The sequence below is a fragment of the Saccopteryx bilineata genome, chromosome 5 (genome assembly GCF_036850765.1).
Source record: "Saccopteryx bilineata isolate mSacBil1 chromosome 5, mSacBil1_pri_phased_curated, whole genome shotgun sequence".
In the NCBI taxonomy this organism is placed as follows: domain Eukaryota; kingdom Metazoa; phylum Chordata; class Mammalia; order Chiroptera; family Emballonuridae; genus Saccopteryx; species Saccopteryx bilineata.
The window spans coordinates 253315202-253337504 of NC_089494.1; the positions used below are offsets into that span (position 1 = coordinate 253315202).

Genomic DNA, 22303 nt, shown 5'->3' on the forward strand with positions numbered 1-22303 from the left:
CCTCCCCCTCTTCTTCTTGACATGAGTTTGTGTCCTGAGTAGGTTTTTTTCCACGTGACACTGGTAGTTCCCAGGGGTCTGGAGTACTACAAATTAATCATGTGAAACGTAAGTAAACATATCTGCTCCCTGAAGGTGACTATTGTTTGGTATTGCACCGCCTCACAGGGGCAAGGCCTCCACTGCCTGGGCAGGTGGTGGCACTATCTCCATGTCAACAGCCCTGTTGAGGGGAAGGAAAGCACTGCCTAGTTTGTAGCAAAGCCAGGGAGGATTTCAACATTCCTGAAACAGAGCTGAGAAGACAGACAACAGCATGAAAAGGGTGCACTGGCGAGCTATGTGAGAAAGGAAGGAAGGACAAGCAGTGTGGGTTGTGCCTGTGCCCATGCTCAGGCTAGCCCCCCACTCTAATGCTAGGCAATGTTGAGGAGGTGGGTGTGGACAAGGAGCTCGGCTAAAAACCGGAAAACAATCACAGGATTTTCACAGGTGATGGTCAATGTCTGGTCACTTTTCCTCAGCCAATTGAAGAGTTTATTGGATTCATAAAAAATATTTAATATCTGTTGAACTCTGTGGCAAATGTATTGCATCTTTTAATCCTCTCCGTGACTCTGTGACATTGATGTTCTAATGATCTCCTAAAAAAGAGGAGACTGAGGCAGAGAAGTTAAGCAATGTGCTCTAAATGCCAATGCTAGGAAACTTTGAAGCTGGCATTCAAAACTCTGACAAACTGCCCAAAGCTATATTTGTTCATTCCACCATTGCTTCTTGTGCACCTACTGCTGTTCTCGCTCTTCATGAAACTTGCATTTTAATTGGGAGGGACAGACAACCAGATGAATAAGGCAAAGATACAGTATGATCGATGGTGATGAACCCAAAGAGTAAAAAGAAATAAGGAAGTACAAAGAGAAGGTTGGGATATTCAGCTTCTTTATGCAAAGGGAACCCAAACTATAGTGTTACAAAAATGGGGTATTTTTATGTTTTTAGTAAAATTAGAAGAATAAATATGCTTGTAAATATTGGCTATACATGTATGTGAAGTGACTCATTTCTATTAAGCCATTTACCAGCAGGCATCTGGTATAGCCATAAACTGGTGTTTCCTTTGATATCTTTTCCTTCACTATGTGCTACAAATATGAACTGGCCGTCAAAGCAATGTGTTGAGGAGCTAAGAGAGAAACTGTAATTGTCAGCAATGATCAATATAAATATCCTGGTGAGAAGCACATATCTACCAGGCATATAAAACAGTTACAAAGTTGTCTTAGGAGAGTTATCATACCATCAAATCTTTTTTCTTTTACTCTCATTCCTAATCCATCACATCTAAGTAAGTGTGTGTGTGTGTGTGTGTGTGTGTGTGTGAGAGAGAGAGAGAGAGAGAGAGAGATTTAGTCCTAGAGAGATGGGTTATGGTAAAAAATATTGAACAAATCATACACCACGTTGATTTGAAAGTTAATCATCTAAAAATTGTACATAAAAACACTTTTGGCCTCAACACCCTCTCTGTGGAGTAAGACTCCTGCAGATTTGGAGGACGCAGACCTCTTTGTGTTGCTCAAGCATCCAGTACACAGCAGGTTTCTGGGGGGACAAGAACACAAGCAAGGAAGGGAGAAAGAGTTAAGTAATGAAATGTTCTCAGCCAGTGGTGCTGTGTCTGTTTTTAGAGAAATTTAGCTTGTTCTGTAAAAATTTCACTAACTTAGCACCAGTATTTTCTAAGATGTCTGTGTAGGTGTACACATGTAACAAATGATTTCACATACCACACATCTAAGAAAATACAGGCACTAAGTACTAAAATTCTTACAGAAGGACCTAAATTTCTCTATCCCTAGAGTTAACAACAACAATTTAAAAATGCAAAGTTCATCTTCGCTAAAAAAAGAAAAAAGATTTCTCAAGTCAAGGTACTATAAAAAGTTATTTATCTGACTAAATGGGTACAAAAAAATAACATTAAATTTCAACCTCCCTTGTCTAAAATGGTTTTGATTTTTTCATCTCAATGACAATAAGGAAAAGTAGTTATTCTTTGGAACAGCTGGCAAATGCCTACTCTTATTTTTTAGATCAATGGTCCCCAAACTTTTTTGGGCATGGACCGGTTTAATGTCAGAAAATATTTTCATGGACCAGCCTTTAGGGTGGGAAAGATAAATGTATCACATGACTGAGACAAGCGTCAAGAGTGAGTCTTAGATGGATGTAACAGAGGGAATCTGGTCATTTTTAAAACATAAAACATCGTTCAGACTTAAATATAAATAAAACGGAAATAATGTAAGTTATTTATTCTTTCTCTGCAGACCGGTACCAAATGGCCCACAGACCGGTACCAGTCCGGGGTCTGGGGGTTGGGGACCACTGCTTTAGATTAATTGCTATAAGTGGGGGAGATAGTGGGAAAGGAGGGCTTGTACAGTCCCATAGTTCTGAGAAACAAATTTCTCAAAGTTAAGCCCAGTTCTTCACGGCACAATGCTTTGCCCTGATGCATAAGTGCACCGGGCTGTCACCGCAGGGGGTGTGACTTTGATTTCTGCCTGACACATCTAACCACAGAGCACTTTTCTCTTGAACCACTGGAGAGCACACTTTAGGACTCTCTGTGTTGAAACACAATAAATATAAGATAAATAGCCGTGGGGAGAAGAGCTCTGCTTTTTTAAAAACCTAAACTTGTATCATCTTATAAAACTATAACAATGCCTGACTGGGTGGTGGCACAATGAATAGAGCGTTGGACTGGGATGCGGAGAATCCAGGTTCGAGATCCCAAGGTCACCAGCTTGAGCATGGGCTCATCTAATTTCAGCAAAAAAAAAAAAAGCTTACCAGCTTGGACCAAGGTCACTGGCTTGAGCAAGGGGTTACTCCATCTGCTGTAGCCCACGGTCAAGGCACATATGAGAGAGCAATCAATGAACAACTAAAGCACCACAGTGAAAAACTGATGATTGATGCTTCTCATCTCTCTCTGTTCCTGTCTGTCTGAGCCTATCTATCCCTCTCTCTGACTCTCTCTCTCTGTCTCTGTACAAAAAAAAACACCCCCCCCACACACACAAATAAACTATAACAAAAGTAATTTGCAATAGCTATGATACAGGAGATATGAGTATAGCATTTATTTGGAAATAGCCAAACCTCTAGCAAAACACGTTTTCCTATACTTTTATAGTGGTGTTAAGCCAGGTCACTTAATTTAGAAAATGAAACAGTATCTGGATTCCATTGAATTGTTTTAAACCACCTCTCCTCTCCTGAAATCAGTGCACGGTTTTTGAATGGGAAAGAGCTGAAGAACAACATTGGGACATTTTTAATAACATTCTGTTATAGTCACACTTGTTTTTAGCCCCTCAGTCACATTTACTTCAAGGTCTTCATCTGATTTTGGTCTGCATCTCATCTTAGGCCAACAGAATGACATCTGAGAACTCAGAAAAGAATAAGAAATAACATTGGTAATAGTCACACTGCCCATTGTGCAATGCTTTGCTAAAAGAATGACAAGAATAAAAAAAGAATAATCTTTCCAGACCCCCTTAGGTCAAACGCTTGCCCTGAAATATGATGACTGATATCATTTGTGATTTCTAATGTAGCTATTGTAGCTACAAGTGTTATTCATACAGCTTTGCTTTCTCAAACACTATTTGCTGCAGTAATTTCCCTGCGTCAACCAAATTCCAGAGGATTACACGGTGGGTGGGGAGAGGAAAAAAGGTATTTCCTTTTATCAAATGTAACTATGTTGCTTTCTCATTCCATCACGTCCCTGTGTAATAAAAGAAGAATCCAGGGTGGTCACGTGGAGTACCTGATTAACAACTCTCCTTGAAACTATTCATTAGGTGTGGAATTCATTCACCTTAAAGAGACGAAAAGTAAACCACACCGACTCCAGAGTGAGCTTGTCCTTTAGAAATAGACTCCAGATTTCAGTTGCCTTTGGGGGGATTCAGGCTCTAAACATTCTATTCTTTTCAAAAGGTCAGGGAAATTAAATTGTTCGGGGTGTGCAATGCATTTACTAGGAGGAGTTGTAGAAAATGATAGGCCCTGCTCTCAAATCTGTTTCACTCAAAAGATGGTAACACAAATATGAACAAAAAAACCCTAAGTCAACTAACTTCATTATCCTCCCTTAATTGGCCTTGTTTGGTTTTTAAGTAATTTCTTAATGCTACCATTGCTGATGTTTGAGAGGCATGTGATTACTGAAGCTACTTCAATCTTATACCATTAACCTCATACTGAGTGATTATCAAGTACTATTAGGATAACCAGTTACTGCATAACCAATCGCCTATAATCTTTTCTCTTTAAACCTTAACTTTCAAACAATTCACAATAAATAGCAAAACCATGCAAAAGATAAGCAGGCTCTATGTATCTAGCCAAGGAAAAGCCTTTATTTTCTAAATGCTAACAGGACAAAGAGCCCTCAAACACACTTATCCACAGTCCCTGGTTCTTGGTTTGTTACCACGAATAACTCCACCATGACAATTCGGGCAAGCCCTGTGAAGAGTTCCCTATAAATTTCTGGGGGAAAAAACAGCTGGAACACATCTTTTATACGGTTTGATTTCCTCTCCTTCCCTTCATCCTGGGAGACCAGGAGGCCTTGCACTGAATTGTGGTGAGGAGATGGTGAACCTATCCAATGTGGCTCCTCTCTTATCTGACCCTGATGAAGAAACTGGTTCTCAAAAGGACATCAAGTACCTTTGCTCAGAACCTGCGGCTCGTGACCGGCAGAGCTGGGAACACGACCAGTATGTCTTCTGACTTCTGGACCTTCCTGCCACATGCATTTCATTTCATTCCAAATTCCTACTGTTCCTCCGGTCTATTTCAGGCTTAATTTCTAGTAAGCATTCAGTTAGTGAGTATTCATTAACCAAACCTGCACTGGGCTAGATGCTGTATGTAAAACAAAGACAAATGTTAGAAAAGGAGTTTCTGCCGAGTTAATGTGTTATGATTACTGAATGATACTTCACAGCACAATATATGTGACAAAAAATCATAGTGGTCATTGTTTTAATTACAAAAACCAAAAAGTAAAACAAAGTACTTAGACCTTAACATATGTCAAGCTTCATACTAACGAAGCCTTAATTGTTGAGTGAATAATGCAGTCCACACGCTTCCACCAGGTCAATTCTATCATCCTAGTTTTCCACAAGGGGAAACTGAGGCACAGGGCAGGTAGATGAGTGACATTCCCAAGGTTACACATTCAGAGATTCAAACCCTGGCAGTTGGAGACAAATGTGTAACCAGAATCACCACATTAGGATGGATGATCATTTGAAAGAAATTGAAGCAGTTGAGAAAGGTTTGATAAGAGATGAGATTATATGAGAAGGGTGAACTGCTATAACTCAGAAGTAAGCCTGGATGGAGTACAGAAATGTGCTGAAATTTCCAAGCAGTATCAGGAAAATCGGTTTACCTGGGACATAGCGTATGTGCTGTGATAGCAATGATAAAACTAAAGAGGTAATATAGAATTGGATTATAATAAATCGTGAAAGTCAGGCAAAAATGTTTTATGTAGAAGGGAAGTCCATTTGGACTACTAATCACAACAGAGTAGGACAGAGCATTTCTAGCTATCCTGACCTCCTAATCTCATTATATGTCATAGTATCAATATAATAAGCATCATATATATTTACTACAGCATTTTTTTTTTTTGGACAGTCATTCCTGTTTTTCAAGAGGCAAACCTGGAGACTTTATCTAAAATAAATCCTAAATCTCTTTTTTTTTTAACTTTTAGAGATTCCAAATTATTAATGTATAAAATCTTATTGACTTTCTAGGTATAAGTGCACATCATTGGCTTTCTTAGTGTAAAAGTAATGTATTTACGTACATTAAATAAAATTTCCTTAAGTGTTTATTCTCCCAGCATTTTGAATATTCATAAAGTGTTTATGTGTCTCTAGCTTTTACAGCCCCGCCTCCCAAACATAGACACACACACACACACACACACACACACACCACCCCGTTTGGCTTGGCATATAGGTTGGTATAATAAACTATATTATGTAGAATATACTGGGTATCCAGAATGTTAAATAATCAGTTTTTGTTTCTCCTCTCTCTCTGTTTCTCTTTCATACTTTTTTACTTCTAAGCATTTTGTGTCTTGCAACTATCCCTTAATCAAAAGGTAGATCCTTATATAAAGGAGATAAAGTTTAAAGCAATATATATTCCTACTTGAGGACTTTTGCTATTGGAATGTGAGCGGAGAAGCAGCTTTGGGAAGAAAAAATTCAATGTGGGTCAAAACAAAAAACAAGACGTTTTTGAAAAAAGCTGAAACTTGATAGAAGTTAGGAAAGCATATAACACTGTGCAAGTGCTAGATAATGCTCAGCAGTATTTTGTGAATGAGAATCTAATTCTTGGTTCAAAGCAGAGCTTTCTATTATGAGAGTCTAATAACATTCAATCCCCCTTGCACTTTTTTTTTTTACCATGAATAATACAGAAAATCAGGTTTTATCCTGAGGTATTTTTAATTTAAGCTTTTTAAAAAAGGATACACTTTTTGAGTTTCAATATGAATAAAAGTCGTTTACTGTATCAGCATGTTCATTTGTAGAAAAATTAAGAAAGATTTTACTTTAATAGCACGTCTTCAGTAAATACTGAATTTTTTAAGGTCTCATTTATTCAATATGAAGTTGCATATTGAGATAAAATGAGAAGTAACAGATATAAACTTTAATCATATTTTTAGAAAAATAAAACATTACTGAATTGTAACAGCTGCCCTTTGAACCACATCGTATTTTCCAAATGTTAGTAATTGGCCTTCAGACCTTTTCTTTCTAGGTAATTGTTTTAATAAAAGGTCAAGACTAAATTTAAGCATTTTATAATGCCTAATCATTTAGTAATTGATGAAGCTAATTTGAATTTTCATATTAATGACAGCATTATTCTTATTGTCTATATATATATACCTGTTTTATTATGCGATAGTAACTGGCTGTCACTACACAGTCATGAAAATATGACAGTACTGTATTGTTTCTTTACACAGAAATTCCCTGCCTATGATTACCTATTTTAAGCCGGATTCTTAAAACACTGTAACTGTGGTGGTAGTTCAAAAGATGTAAAATATTTATAATTAGCATTCTGTATTACATTTCTTAAGGTAAACTCATTGGCAATTTCAAATGTTTTACAGTAGGAAGTTTAGAATGTAAACGAAATAATCTTCAAATGTTAAATGTCTGCATAAAAATAAAGTTGTTCAATTAAGACTTATTTTTAATATAGTAGTCTAAAATCCTTTTAAATAAGCACACTGCATTTAAAATTGAATTTAATATTTTAGAAAAAAAACAGGGTCAAGGTTAAACTGTTTGTCTTCCTTAAAAAGTTTATAATGTCTTTTGTGTCTGTACTTACAAAAAGAAATCTCAATGAAACTTGGATATTAAAACCTCCCAGGAAACCAACAATAAAAGCTGCTAAGAATTTCACAAGTTTTTTTCCCCCCTCAGGTGTTAATTAAATGATCATTTAACACCGAAATGTAAACACAACATTTTCATCTCCTGACAGCACAGCCTATTAAAATCCGGGGTAATAAAAGTCTTGGTGTTAATGCTCTGAACCGAGTTCCCACAACACTCTAAGACGCCTTGTCGTGTCTAAGGTTAAGCATGTAGACACAAAACAAAGCTTGCGCCTACTCGACTTCCAGTCCAATTTTCCCATCGCCCAGTGACCTAGGTAACACTTGGAGCCATAAAGAATAAGTTTAATTTCTCCAGCATTTTGTGAGGATTAGGAACAATTGTCGGTTTGCAATGACTTTTTATCCTTGGATTCTTTCTCCTCCAGAGCATTCCTCCCCGGTCCTAAAAGAGAATTCTGATGGTTTAAGACATAGAACAAACAGAACTTTAAATTAGGCTTTTTTCAATCAATTGGAACGGTTGGAAGGGAAGCAATCAAATCTCTGTGTGCTGCTCTGAGCTCCTCACATACGGCAGGCTTTAATCTTCCCCTAGTAGAAGGGACCGATCGTGACGGGGCAAAGCTATCTTTTCCCATTCTGTGTCCAGACTTATTTATTTCTCTTTTCTTTAAGTTTTTTTTTTTTTCAAACAGTTAAATCAAGTTGCTATACTTAGCTGTACACATTCATTTGGGGGACATTTCGAGAGGCACAGATGTTCTCTTAATAACATTTCGCACAGCCACACTGGACCACCAGAGAGGCCGCCGACAGGATTTCTTACTTTTCTCTCTTTCCTTCTGGAGGATTTAGGTGTGTTTTGTTTTGTTTTGTTTTTTTAACCCCTGCCCAAAGTTTCTTACATCACAATTTATCAGATATTCTCTATAAAAAAAATCAGCGATGATTAACTTGGTGACATGAGTAACAGGTAAAGGAGAAGAAATACCCCACAATCTGACTGCAAAACCTATGCATTTACAAAAAGAACTGGTTATGTTAAAAACGAAACTCACTTCTAGCTCAAATCTATTTCATAATCAAATGTTGTTTATATACAAAGTGTGAAAACGTTTGCTATTTGCCCTTCATTTAGACACAATGTTTAGTCTAAAAAGGTCCTTAAATCACATGTGCTATTTATTAAAGATCACTAAGTGTTCCACAGATCAAATCGTATTTGCATATTATAAGATAAACTGTTAAATGACCTATTGTTTTAAAAATTGAAATTTTGATTAGTGATAAAAACATTCCTGAGCAACTTAAGTAAACCTTAACTTTCAGAATACTTCACTCAAACATTCTAAATAATTCATATTTTTCATTCATTGTATTGCTCAGGAAAAGACATCATTATACAACAATCAAAATACATGGACTAACTTAAGCAGTGTCTGAGTCACGGTCTCTTGATTCTATCCCTGTTTCATTTTATATAAGTATTTTAAAACAATATGAATCATCAGCCGCAAAGAGAGTAAGCAATCTTATTAAGAACAGTCAGGCCTTAATATACCTTGTGTGGCCAAATATGAGACATAAATTGGTATGAATGCACATTGTATGTTAATTCGTAGTACTAAAAAATACGTGTCTATGCTTATGTAGATGTGATTACACTGAGAATAAATGCAAGGAAGACGTGAAACAGAACAAGGAGATTCACTGACTATGGACAAGTTGCAAGGACATCCATGCCACTATTATTTTTACCTTATTTTGTGATGAGAGAATGATAATAATAATAATAATACGAACATAATTCTTATCATACCTGAAAGTTGACCATGTTCTTTTGAATACAGAATCTAAATTAGGAGTTGAAATACCCCCAGGAGGTAAATATGATCATTCACATTTTACAGATAAGAAAACTTGATTCCAGAGATGTCAACTGGTTTGCAAAGATCACAGAGGGGATCACTACTATCTGAGGAGCTGTTTAAACACAAGCACCTTACACCACCTCTTTTATAACAGAAATGAATTGATTTCAGTGTCTTCAAACATAATGGAAACATATTAAATTCAGTTAAATAGAACCAAAACATTATGGACACTCATTTCTAAAATTAATATTTATGCAAATGTCAGTCATCGAATCATCCTCTTGATACTGCAATGGCAATTTTATGACTTACAGCTACATTTTAAAATGTTCCCTGATCATGTGACTCTGATAACATCTTTTTGATGTGAAAACCACATACTTAAATTCACGTTTCAGAGAGCACAATTCCTTCCTGGACGAACTCTCTATGCTCTAAGCCAGTGGTTCCCAACCTTTTTTGGGCCACGGACCGGTTTAATGTCAGAAAATATTTTCACGGACCGGCCTTTAGGGTGGGACGGATAAATGTATCACGTGACCGAGACAAGCGTCAAGAGTGAGTCTTAGACGGATATAACAGAGGGAATCTGGTTATCTTTTAAAAATAAAACATCGTTCAGACTTAAATATAAATAAAACAGAAATAATGTAAGTTATTTATTCTTTCTCTGTGGACCCATACCAAATGGCTCACGGACCGGTACCGGTTCATGGCCTGGGGGTTGGGGACCACTGCTCTAAACCACATATTACAGGTCAGATATTAGCAATGGCTGAGGCCCACAAACACCGCATGTGATGTGGGGTCACGTATTACGCCAGCTTTTCTCCCCTGCATCTATCACGGTGTTGTCCGAATTCAAGTTGGAATGCCACAAGTATTTGTTGGTTGGAGATAGAAGCATTTATATTTATGAAAACAACCATTTAAACAAGTACAAGAGAGTAGAAAAGAACTCTTGCCCTTGACTTTCCTATGCCATGAACTATGCGGCAGATTTCACCCTCAGAAGAGTCTATTCTGTGGGGAGGCAATAACTGAGACCTGCCAAGTTCGAACTCTTTCTAGCAACAAGTCTTATACTAGAAATCCCTTTGAAGTAAAAACTATTAACATGAGGCTTGGCAAAAATGTCAAACGCAATCTGAATCTCCACTGGATTTATACATTCTAAAGCACAGCATTACATGTTGATTTAAAAACAAAATCAAAATAAGTCCTATTCAGTGGCTTGCCGTTCTCCTCCTCCCTCCATACTAAGTGGGAACTGTGAAGTGTGTGCAGATACCCACAAATCAAGTCTTTCATCTACCTTCTTAGAAACAGACCTTTGATTGAGATTACATAATCTCTTTAAATTAAATACTCCCCCAGTCTATCTCTATTTTTAAGTGGCAAGAAGAGAGTCCCCTGGTCCCAAGAAGACTGCCAGAATGACTATCATCAATAAATCAACAAACAAACCGTGCTGGCAAGAACAGGGAAAAGGAAAAGCCTCGTGCATTGTTACTGGGAATGCAGAGTGGTGCAGCCACTGTGAAAAACAGGATGGAGTTTCCTTAAAAAATTATAAATGGAGCTGCCTTTTGACCCAGAGATCCCACTTTTGGGAATATAGTCTAAGAATCCAAAAACAGTAATTTGAAAGACTATAGGCACCCCTTATATTCACTGAAGTATTATTTACAATAGCCAAGATCTGGAAACAGCCCAAGAATCCATCAGTAGATAAATAGATAAAAAAAGCTGTGGTACATTTACACAATGGAATACTACATGGTGGTAAAAAAAAAAAAAAAAAAGAAAGAAATCTTACCCTTTGCAACAGCGCAGATAGACCTAGAGATTATTATGCTTAGTGAAATAAACCAGGTAGAGAAAGACAAATACCACATGATCTCACTTATATGTAGAATCTAATGAACAATAGACAGATGAACAAAAGAAGCATGGATAGGTAGAAAAGACTGCTGTCAGAGAGGAGGGCTTTGGGGACTGCATAAAAAAAGGTGAAGGGATTAGCCAAATATATATATACACACACACACACACACACACACACACACACACACACGGACACAGACAACACATAAACACAGACCACAGTGCGGTGACAACCAGAGGGACAGGGGGTGGGGGCTAGAGGGAGGTGGGCGTGGGTGGGAGAAAGCGGGGACAGAAAGAGACTTGGCTTGGGGCGATGGGCGCATGAAGCAGCGTGCAGACGGACGTTTTATGGAGCAATACACTTAAAACCTGTATGGTTTTGCAAACCAATGAGTTCAATAAATAAATACAGAGAAAGGGACTTGGTGTTTCAATCCCTGGCAGTGAGCACTTTCTCAACTTTTATCTCTCTTACTGGTTCTTAAGTTTTCAGAATAAAGAGTCCATCTGTTCCCCTTAGCAAAACATCCGCCCTAACAATACAAATAGCATATCCCTGCACCAAAGGATCACACGGGCACACCCGCTCTGGAGAACTTTTATCCTCTCCACGTGAAGCTCTTTGGCAGCCTGAGCAACAGAGAGAGCGGCCGAGCTATCAGAGCAGCTCACTAGATGAGTAATGACGTCGATCTGGCTGGACAACGGTAACCATGGCAACCAGAACCAGCGAGTCCTGCACAATCACGGTAGGATTTATAGTGGCAGGGGCCAAACAGGCGGAGAGTACACTGAAGCAGGAAACTATGGCACCTGACACCTTCAGGCGCCCACACGTTAATCAGAGCTGGCAGAAATGAATGCAACGGGAATGTTTACGTGGTCTCTACTGTTGTTTTCTGCTTCTCTCCTTAAGGATAAGAGTCTTATGAGACTAAAATGACATCAGAGAACTGGAAGATTACTTTGATACAAGTATCATATTGTATTAAATAAGGGTATTATTATATTTTTGACTTAGGTGAAAAATAGGCCATTTTGATTTTGCTGTGTCGACCAAAGCCCTTCATGCTTAGAAAACCTTAGGGGACCAAACATTTAATTAGCCAAGTTATCCTTTAAATTTAATTTGGTTCTCCATTATTCATAATGCCTTCTCAGAGTTACTATTTGCTCATTCAAGTTACAAACCCTGAACCCACAGATATTTAATTCAATACATCAAACACTTACCGAGAGCCTTCTAAAGGTCAAGCCTTATACTAGACCTTGGGGATATAAAACAAAATGTTTTTATAATACATGTATACCGGCATTTATATGCATAATCATAGAAAAAGAAAACTAAGTTAATAATTGAGAAGTATGCTAGTAGCTGTATCTGGGTGGTAAAATAATGAAAAATTTCTACTTCCTCTTTTTTCTTTTTCTGAATTGCCTAAGCCTTTTTAATATGAACATCTGTTACTCTTATAACCATTAAAAAAGCAAAAACTAAGGCTCCTTATATGGGACTAAGTGAAAGATAAATAAAGACTATTTAATTGTATATTTGTTATGCTTTGCTAATTGATTTTTAACTTTGTAACACAAAAAGTTAGGTTGCCCTCTAAAAAAGCCTCAATTATTATTATCAGAAACAACTTAGAGGATCTGAGATCCTGTATGAGAGCAAATAAATTGACTTACCCAATCAAATTAAGCAGTCAAAATCTATTTGACTCAGCTAAGTAGTCACTGGGCCATCAAAGGAGTCCTTACTTTTAAAATTACTATTTATAATGTTAGATAATTTCATGGCCTCAAAGCTCACTGGGGAATAATAGATACCTCTTGTGAATCAAGAATAAAAAAGCTTTTAAGCAAAGAAGTAAAGAAAATGAATCAGTGGGACTTAAGTATTTATTTTTGTTAGTTAGCTTTGTTTTGTTTTGGTAGATACAAGTGAAAAATGAGTTTTCGCTACATGCGTTGGGTACTTAAGCTTATGTTAGAAGCCTGGGTAAATATAATAATACTCAAAGAAATAAACTGAAAACCACAAAGCAAATATTTATAACCAAATACTCCACCGCAGTACTGCCAATGAAATTCCTCTCTAATGAGCCCGGATTAGTAGTTGTAAACTCAAGTTGAAAAGTGTGAATCCCTCGCTGGTAAGTCACCTTTCAAGTTACATATATCAGGAAGATTTGTATATGCTACTCATATATATAATTGCCACTCCCAGATTTCAATCAATCATAATCGACCATTTCAAAGGCCACCAAAATCTCTGTCAGTTAATCAGCTCCAGCTTGCTCTGAAAGTAATTTTCTCCAGTCTTAAACCAATAATAAAAACACGACCTCGGTTTTGGAAGAGGAGCCCAGGGGGTGATGGGGGTGTTTACCTGCAGGAAGAAAACTACGGACTGTCTCTTTTAACCTCCAACCACGGGCCCTTTACTTCCCCCCTCTACTTACACTTTCCATCTGTCAACAAGTGCTTGTAATTTTATTACACTGTCCTGTAGTTTATGCAGAGTTGGTATTACTTTACAGAGTTCTGTTAATGGACTGGATAAATGGTAATGCTATTTAAACTAGTCTCCTGCTCCAACAAACACAGCTGCAACTGTACTACTATTTCTGAGTGAACATCTTGACCTGAACATGTAGTGCTCTCTCAACCCGTGCAAAGAGAAATTGGAGCAGACAGCAAAGGAAAAGCATACTTGGCTGCTAGCAGCAACCAACCGTATCGAATCGAAATTCATATACAGTGTGCCCTCTTTCTCTTTTCTATTTGCATTCAGAGTCCAAAGAGTAGCACGTGTGCTTCCTCACCTGGCCTCTCAAATTCAGCCAAGAGTCAAGTGGTGATTACACATTACAGAAACGCCAAAAATAGCTGCCATCCAGGAGTGGGTAAAAGTAGGCTTACAGTGTTGAGTCCACGAAGAGTTTATTCTTATATTCTAATGTTTATTAACTAATATGTTTATGGTTATTAACCTACTTTTGCCCAGCCCTGTCATGTCCAGCCCATCAGACTAGCTTTAATCTAAGCAAACAATGATAAAAATCAGACCTCAGTATATAAACTATATATTAAATGAGTGAACTCTTTCATTGATTATGTATCGGGTAAAATATGTAGTTAGTAGTATAAATATTAAATAAGAGTTAAGGATAGAGTAAGTTAGAAAAAGAAATAGAGATGTTAATTTGCATGAAGCAACAAATGATTTATAAAGGAAAAATAAATTTCAATGTGTTTCTTTCATGAATTCTAGATGGGTATGTGTCTATTACATCACACAGTAGGGCAGCTATGGATCAATTATAGTGCACATACAACAACCAGTCAAATACTTTCCCTGTACCCAAATATTTTCCCTGTTGTCAAAACCCTATAGGCTTTGTTCTGTCACTGTGAAAGGAAGCTTCATTTTTAAATGAGCATTTTAAAGGACATCTTTGCCTGTAGAGTTGTGCTTATTTTTCCATCTGTTTGAACATTTGTTTCGGGTGAGCTATGAGGCACCTGTAGCATCCGGAGAAAATGTGAACTCGCACCCTTCCTCTCAGAATTACACTAACCAGGCAGGTAGCGTAACAAGTTTTTGTTCCTTTAGTTACTAAAGGTTCTGAATGGTAGCTATTTAATTAAACTAGTGGTCACTACCACCATAAATTAGTCACACGTAGCTTATAAATTCGCCTCTCGAGAAAAAGATCACTTCGAACAATCCACTGACGCCAACTGAGGTGAGACAATAGCACCTCTACTCAAAAGAAGATTCGGATGGGAGTCAGCTGGAATAATTTACACCTCCATGTTTCTAAGGATATGCAGTGTTTACATAAGGTGTCAAATCCCAATCCGTAGTAAACACTGACCCATCAGTGTCTAACTTTAGGAGTATCAAAGCGTTCTAGCCCCACCTGCACCCAGCCCCATCCAACAGAGAAAACCTCATTTCTCATTACTCCCCAGGGGAGACTTTTGAGCTAAACAGGAACACCCCAACTCTGAAGACATTTCCTAGTTACTGATCGCCCTGTTTTTTAAAATGCCTCTAACTAACTAGAAAAAGTTGCCTTATCGTTTTATGGGATCTGTTTCTTTCCTTTACTTCCTTAAGATTCAAAGCCTCTTTCATTCACAGAGCCGCTTGTTATGAAATTAAAACAAATCATAAAAGATATCCCTTTGTTCACTATGCAATATTGAAGAGAAAAAAAAGAGGAACAGAATAGAGTTGGTTGGTAGAGGACTCTGAACTGGATTCTACCACCTGAAGTAAAGACCCCTAAAAAAATTAATCCAAGTATTTCTAAAAATACATTCTCGTTTCCCAGAAACAGTGTGGAAGCTTCTTCACCCCTTCAGCCGTCATACTAGATGATGGTCATTTTGTTTAAATTCTACTTTCATAGCTTCATAGAAAATGGACAGATTCCTAGACAATGTGGATTGTTCCTCTGAGCACACTGTTAGTAAGGTAGTAGTTTAACAGCACTCAGTAGGTACCAGCCTTGAAGCCATTCTTCCAAGTTCCCTCTATCACTACAACTTCCAAATTTATTTATTTTTTTTTAGAGAGAGAAAGGAAGGAAGAAGGAGAGAGAGAGAGAGAGAGAGACAGAGAGAAACATCAATTCTTGTTCCTTTTATTTATACATTCATTGGTTGATTCTTATATGTGTCCTGACTAGGGACTGAACCTGCAACCTTGGCATATTAGGACAACACTCTAACCAGTTGAGCTACCTGGCCAGGGCCTTCACCAGTAGAATACTGTTAAATTCATTTCTGTGGCCTTTCTTAGAACCGAAACCTAAATATTTAAATATACATATTGGTTTATATACACACCTACAATCTTTCTAACAGCTTACATCCCATTTCTTTGGTAAAATTAGTCTTGAGAGAATTATTGTTAAACAGGCAGTCTCTGGGTTTCTTTGATTTTTTAAAAAAAAATTACTTAAATTGAGCTAATTATCCAGCAAGGGATACAAAGTAGAGAAATATTGCTTGCTGACCTGGGCTATCCTTAGAAGTACAGTATCAGGCAAGTCAGACTCTAGGGAAGATCAGGTGTGTTAGCTGGCCACACCTTTGCCTGCCGGGGCGTTTCTCTCTGTAGTGAGCTAAGGGATCAGAAGGACCTTACAGAGATCCTGTCTACCATGGGGGCAGGGCTCTGGAAAAACTGTCTTCCTACTTCTGGAATTAATAACAATACTGAACTAGAAGGCTGAAGAGTTCTGGCTACGAAGTCAAGTTCAGAATAAAGCAATCTGCGCACGATCCCTACGAGCATGAACATATGGGACTTCCACTCCCCGGGTGGGGGCCATGCTGGGCAGTGTGTTCTCCACACCCCAAAAGTTTTTCCACAACCTCGGCGCACATCAATAACCATCGCTATTTATTTTCCCAACACTTAGTGGCTTATCGCCCATCTGCACAAAATCATTCACATGGATGAAAATCTAATTTTAAAAGCTTTCAGAAATGTGTTTTCAGTATTATGCATTAGGTCAGAAAACAAGCATCTCAGGGAGGAAACGCCGACCCTGCCTAAAACTCACATTACACCCCGTCCCGAGTACTTCCGTTAACCATCAATGACGTATTTGGTATGAAAACCCTCACCATCACTCCTATTGCAGAGTATGGAATTCTGGCCTTAAAAGGAACATATAAGAATAAATTTACAGCCCTTTTTAAATACCTTGTAATATTTCCAGACTAATAAATTTGCTCAAGTACAGAAACAATATTTAAAAAGCTGACATTAAGAACTGCAACTTTACAAGAAAGTGCTGCCAACTTGCTCTGAAGAGGAAGTGCAGGGACATCTTCCCTCTTCAGAACATGATCCAAAGTGTCCATGAAGAAGTTAGGTGGATCTCGCCAGCACCACATGACCAAAACAAAATAATACAATCACAGTCACACATGCATAAGCCAATAAAACGTAACCAAATATTATAGCACAACTGGAAACCAACCACAATTTCCCATTTAAAAAGCAAACTTAGTCCATTCATCTAGTGATGAATCAATTCCAAGAAGGCACAGAGAAACCAATCCAAAATATCTGAAATAAAGCACAAGGTGCTACCCAAAGCAAGAAGACCTATTTCAGTCTACTTACAGCCTGTACAGCTTTGAAGTCCCAAGAAACAGCAACTCAGGAAACAGCTGAAGGTGATTTCTGTTTAAACGCCTATGGAGGTAAAAAAAAAAAAAAAGGCGTATATTACATAGAAAACACATAACAATGAGACTGTGATTTGGTAGTGTCATGCCTCATCCTGTATTTGAGGAAAGAAAGCAGTGACATTCAAGAGAATTCAAGCATTGCAAAACAAAAGTTGGTTACACCTTTTGTTTCATGACTCTATAAGGCAATTTTCCATTGTGCTTTCTCAGGTGATGATTACTGGGTTCTAAACTCTACACTCACATCCTGTGCAATGTCAGTCAACCAGAATATATGCAATGAAAAAGGATTTTTTTTTTTTTTTACTTAGACTCTGGTGTCTGGGTAAGGAGAGAGTTCAACACACAGCAGAAATATCACAGTAAATGGCATCTTAAAATAATTCATACACTGTCCCAAATGACCTAAATTTTCAGCCAAGACACTGTGGGGAGATAAAAATTTCAATTTTGTTACCTTTTCATTTAGCTGCAGAAAATCATGTCTGAAAAGTGTCAGCGTGAAAGGCAAAACCAGGAGAAAATCAAAAAGTTCAAACCTCAATCCACAGTTCTTGACCTTTTAACTGAATTGAAGGCTGAGTTATTACTAAGCGGTGTCCAGAATGCTTACATTATGTTTTTAAAGTGTTTAACTAATATCGGAAAGATTTAAATATTTTAGAAAAGAGTTTGGTTCCGACTCTAACTCAGCTTCAGTCCCGATGCTCTGTAACGGGTTTGTTTGTTTTTTAAACTCTGCGGACTTGCCGAACAGCGGGATGCTTCTGGCCCAGATGTATAATAAATACCACAACCCTATTCATTTTAGGTGTACAATTTAGTCTTTCAGTAAAAAAATCATTCTCCCTCATTCTGACTTTCCCAAATTTAAATAAAAGGATGACAAGCTGATGTAAAATTCTCACGTAAATGATTCACCAGCCACTATTCACAGCTCTAGAGAAGAGTAAGAGGGTCCAAAAACTAACGTCACATTGAAGAAACGGAAGGTGTATCTTTAAGTCTTAGAGATAAATGTTCAGGGGACAGGACACACAGGGCCTATCAATCTTGACATACTGAAACTGTCACCAGGTATAAGCAGAATTACACATGTGGTCTCCAGAGGGCAGACGTGGCCAAGGGATTATAACTCCTAAGAAAGGAGATCATAGGAAAGACCTTCCTAAGAATCACAGCTATTAAAAAAAAAAAAAAAAAAAAAAAAAAAAAGGAATGATCCGCCTTGAGAAACTCTCAACTCCTTACCCCACTTCTATTCAAACAGGGGTTTTCCTGTTTGGTCCCCTGTAAAGGATGTAGCAATAAGAAATCCTGCGTTAGGTGATAAAGTTGGCCCAGGTGAACTTCAGAACTCCTTCCAACTCCAAAATGTCATGAGGCTACGATGACAACCACCCCTTCTGTTAGTCACTCATTTTACGAAGACATAGGTCATCTACAGAGACAGTCTCAGCACTTAATAAAATGCATACTTATAAAAAACATGCCAAGTTAAATAGGGGGAAATAGTAAAATTAGCGCTGAAAGGGTACACTTACTTCCCATTACACTCGTTGTTATGAATAAAACACATAACAAGGCCAATGTTAAAATGCAACAAAAGCTTATTTATTTATTTATTTATTTATTTATTTTTATCTGCTGGGCATGATTCTAAGGGAGGAATGCTTCCAAAGCCTAGCACATACTACATTAATTGTGATAAAATATTATTTACGTTTTACCTTGTTTTGTTTTTTTTTCTCAAAAGAAAAAACAGAATACAAATGTTCCCAAGAGTGATGATAAGAAATTTTCTAGGGAAGCAACCAGTCTTGGAAAGACCCCCGCAACCCTTGTCTAAGAGCCAATCCTGATTTCTACAGGACAGAGACGGGCTTTCCTCATCTGGACCAAACAGTCACGTGAACAAACATCGTCCACGATTCTCCAGCCACATCAGAACGCTCCCTCAAGCCCCATCCCTGCATAGACAGCTCTCCGCGTGGTCTTCTGTCCACGTTCTCCACATGGTACTTCCTCGCATCCCCTGTGAAACTCCGCATTCCTCTACATAGTGAGTTCCCTCCTTTGCTGCGACCCCTGACTCCACGGCATTTGATAAAGAAGGGCCAGACATGCTGTAGTAGTTACTCAGGCACTGGTCCACTTCCCACCGGGCTGTGGCTCTTCAAGTACGAAGACTACATCTACATATTCTGTCCCTTCCTCCCTGACACGCAGTAGGTCCTTAGGAAGTAGAGCAGACACTCTATTTGTATTGCGTTACAGTCCAGCGAAGCCCCAGCATATGCATTTAATATTCGGCCAACTTTCCCCTGGCATGCTCCCTGAGGTTCCTGCCACGGGGTTTATGTCACTCGCCGGTGAACCCTGGCCCCACCACCACACCTGCTTTCCTGTGCCCTAAACACCAATTACCTCCTTTCCCTTCCATCAGCCTTCCTCCCCTCCCCCATGCTTAATATCATCTAGAAGTCGGAAGGAATTCAGTAAGTTTTTAAAAACTCAGATACATAATCGATTGATCGCTGCTACTAGATATTATTGTTAATGGGCCTGCATCAGTAGAATTCCAGATATTGTGAGAAAGTAGATATTTCAGATTGCGTGCCTGCAGTGTCTTCTTCTTAATTATTATTTTTTCCGTTTCCATTGGTTCTCAATTTGGTCCAAAGGTAATAGCTAACATAGCACATAAGCTTCCTTTGTGACGGCCACTGCTCCGAGGGCTTTCCATGAATGATCTCATTCATTCTTCAGAACAGTCCCATGAGTTCCTGTTGTTGCTGCTGTTTTGAGAGGCACACAGCTCATAGAAAGCAGAGCTACAACTTAAATCCAGGTGAAGTGAGTCCAGGACACACATCTGAATCACACCTCTCAAAGAGACACAGTCTAAATGTTTCTGAATGAATAATTCAAAATCATATAATGCTGAAATTTTCCTCTTCATCCATCTTTCCTCGGATTAAAAAAATAGCTTTATATAGCCCATTTCTTAAATATCAATGAATGAACCACCTGGAAATAAAACACCTAGTTTTATTAAAAACAAACAAACAAAAAAAAAAAAAACTGGTTCTATATTCAGCTCACTGTCTTAAAGATCTATTTAAAATACCTACAGTTGAGACAAAAAAATATATACATATATTTTCTCTGAATTCAGGTCATTTATCATTATTTCATGAAAAATATTACAAATGATCTTGATATGTCTAAACCAACCACGCGTACAAGACAAGATAGTATCAGACAAAACAGAGCAGGTAAGTGACGCAGTAACATGCCCTGAAGAGCAGTATAGTCAAGCTTTTCCATTAAAGGAGCTCCTCTATTCTTTCTTCCACTTCAAGAATAAGTGGAAATACAGACATCAAAATAAAAAGTAAAACTCTTGCAAAATAATCCATCAAGGAAAAATTTTGAAATCAGGAATTCTCATGCATTGACCAGAAATTAAATCTTTACAATAAATATTTTTTTAATCCAAAATTACTTTAAAGACTGTTAAGATGCATAACAATTTCTAAACAGAATTGGGGTCAAAGCAACCTAGCTTCTCTTAACGCCACAGAATACTTTTTCACGGTTTGAAGAGATGCAAGTGTCATAATAATAACTCTAATGTAAATGAATCTAAGAAGTTAAAACCAGAGAGTCACAGGACAGGCAAGCAGCACGCAGTGAACTAAAGGAAACTCAGGGGGGTTCCTCGAAGCCAGCACAAGTTAGCTCCATACGCAGACTAGATAAGTTGCTTACCTACACCCAACTGTGTCTAAGCAGAGGTAACACAGATTTACTGACATCCAGCCTTGTGTCACTGACAGCTACATGTCATCTGCCCACAAGACCTCAGGGTTGATTAAGGATTCTCTGGATGGTAATTCATGATTTCAGAAAAGTGTACAATAACGGGTCTCCCAGACACTTTTTCTTAAGGCGAAAATGAGAAGGCTCCCAATAATTGTTTCTTCTGTGCTACGGGAGCTGTTTTTGAGTGTGACCTTCAACGGGGAGAGTGATCTTCCCAGATTGCACAAAGCGCCACTGTCCTCTAAAATGCTGATTCTTAACCACCTCAATCTGAAGGGCAGCCTGAGCTTAGTTACTGACATGCATTGTTTCAAATTATGTCAGCTGCTCTGGTTACTTGCCCACTGACAGAGGTGACAGTCTCTTATTGTTTCAACTTTCACCTCAATTCAATTAAGATTTGCCGCCTTCACCCTAATTCAAAATGTGAAAACCGTTTCACCAAAGCCAGTGAACAATGGCTGCCGCTCGTGTACCTGTCATTGTCAATGTAAGGTACTTTCGCAGTGCCTGGCCTGTCACATGGATCCCATAAAAGCTCCCTTAAAGAGTTCGTCATCTGTAGTATCCCATTGCTCATACAGAAATGCCTTCTTCTCAGCTAACTTTTCACTTTTTTAAGAAATTATCTTCACATTTTTAAAGCAAAGATATTTTTTAACATTTAGCTATACTATTGAACGAATGAATGAAATAAAATTGATCGTTTCAGCAGTGACATTGATAATTTAATCTTTTATATTTCATAGTAGAGAGATACAAACTCATTAGTAAACTCATTAGTAGCTTCCTCTTCATCCCCTTTACTCCTTGGTATTTCTCTATCTATCCACAGAGATTATAAGAAATACTTCAAAACAAAACTTGAAGGAGATTTTATACTTTCCCCATATCTCTTCTATGGATCATACACTATACAATAAAATAATCAGAATGAAAACGGTAAATATGAATGTTCAAACGTCAAATTTATTACATACACAAGGTATTAGCTTCA

The 22303-nt window shown here is 37.9% G+C and overlaps 1 protein-coding gene across 9 annotated transcripts in view; it reads right to left on the reverse strand.

The window, feature by feature from the left end:
• SLIT2 (slit guidance ligand 2) overlaps nt 1-22303 on the reverse strand; it is a 346399-nt gene that overhangs the window by 311669 nt on the left and 12427 nt on the right. For 8 of the 9 annotated variants that reach the window (XM_066279054.1, XM_066279049.1, XM_066279053.1 and 5 more), the window contains exon 4: nt 17411-17482. The exons of the other annotated variant lie outside the window; for it this stretch is intronic. In XM_066279054.1, coding sequence (XP_066135151.1) covers nt 17411-17482 — 72 coding nt within the window. The remainder of the gene's footprint in view (nt 1-17410; nt 17483-22303) is intronic. 9 annotated transcript variants of the gene reach the window in all.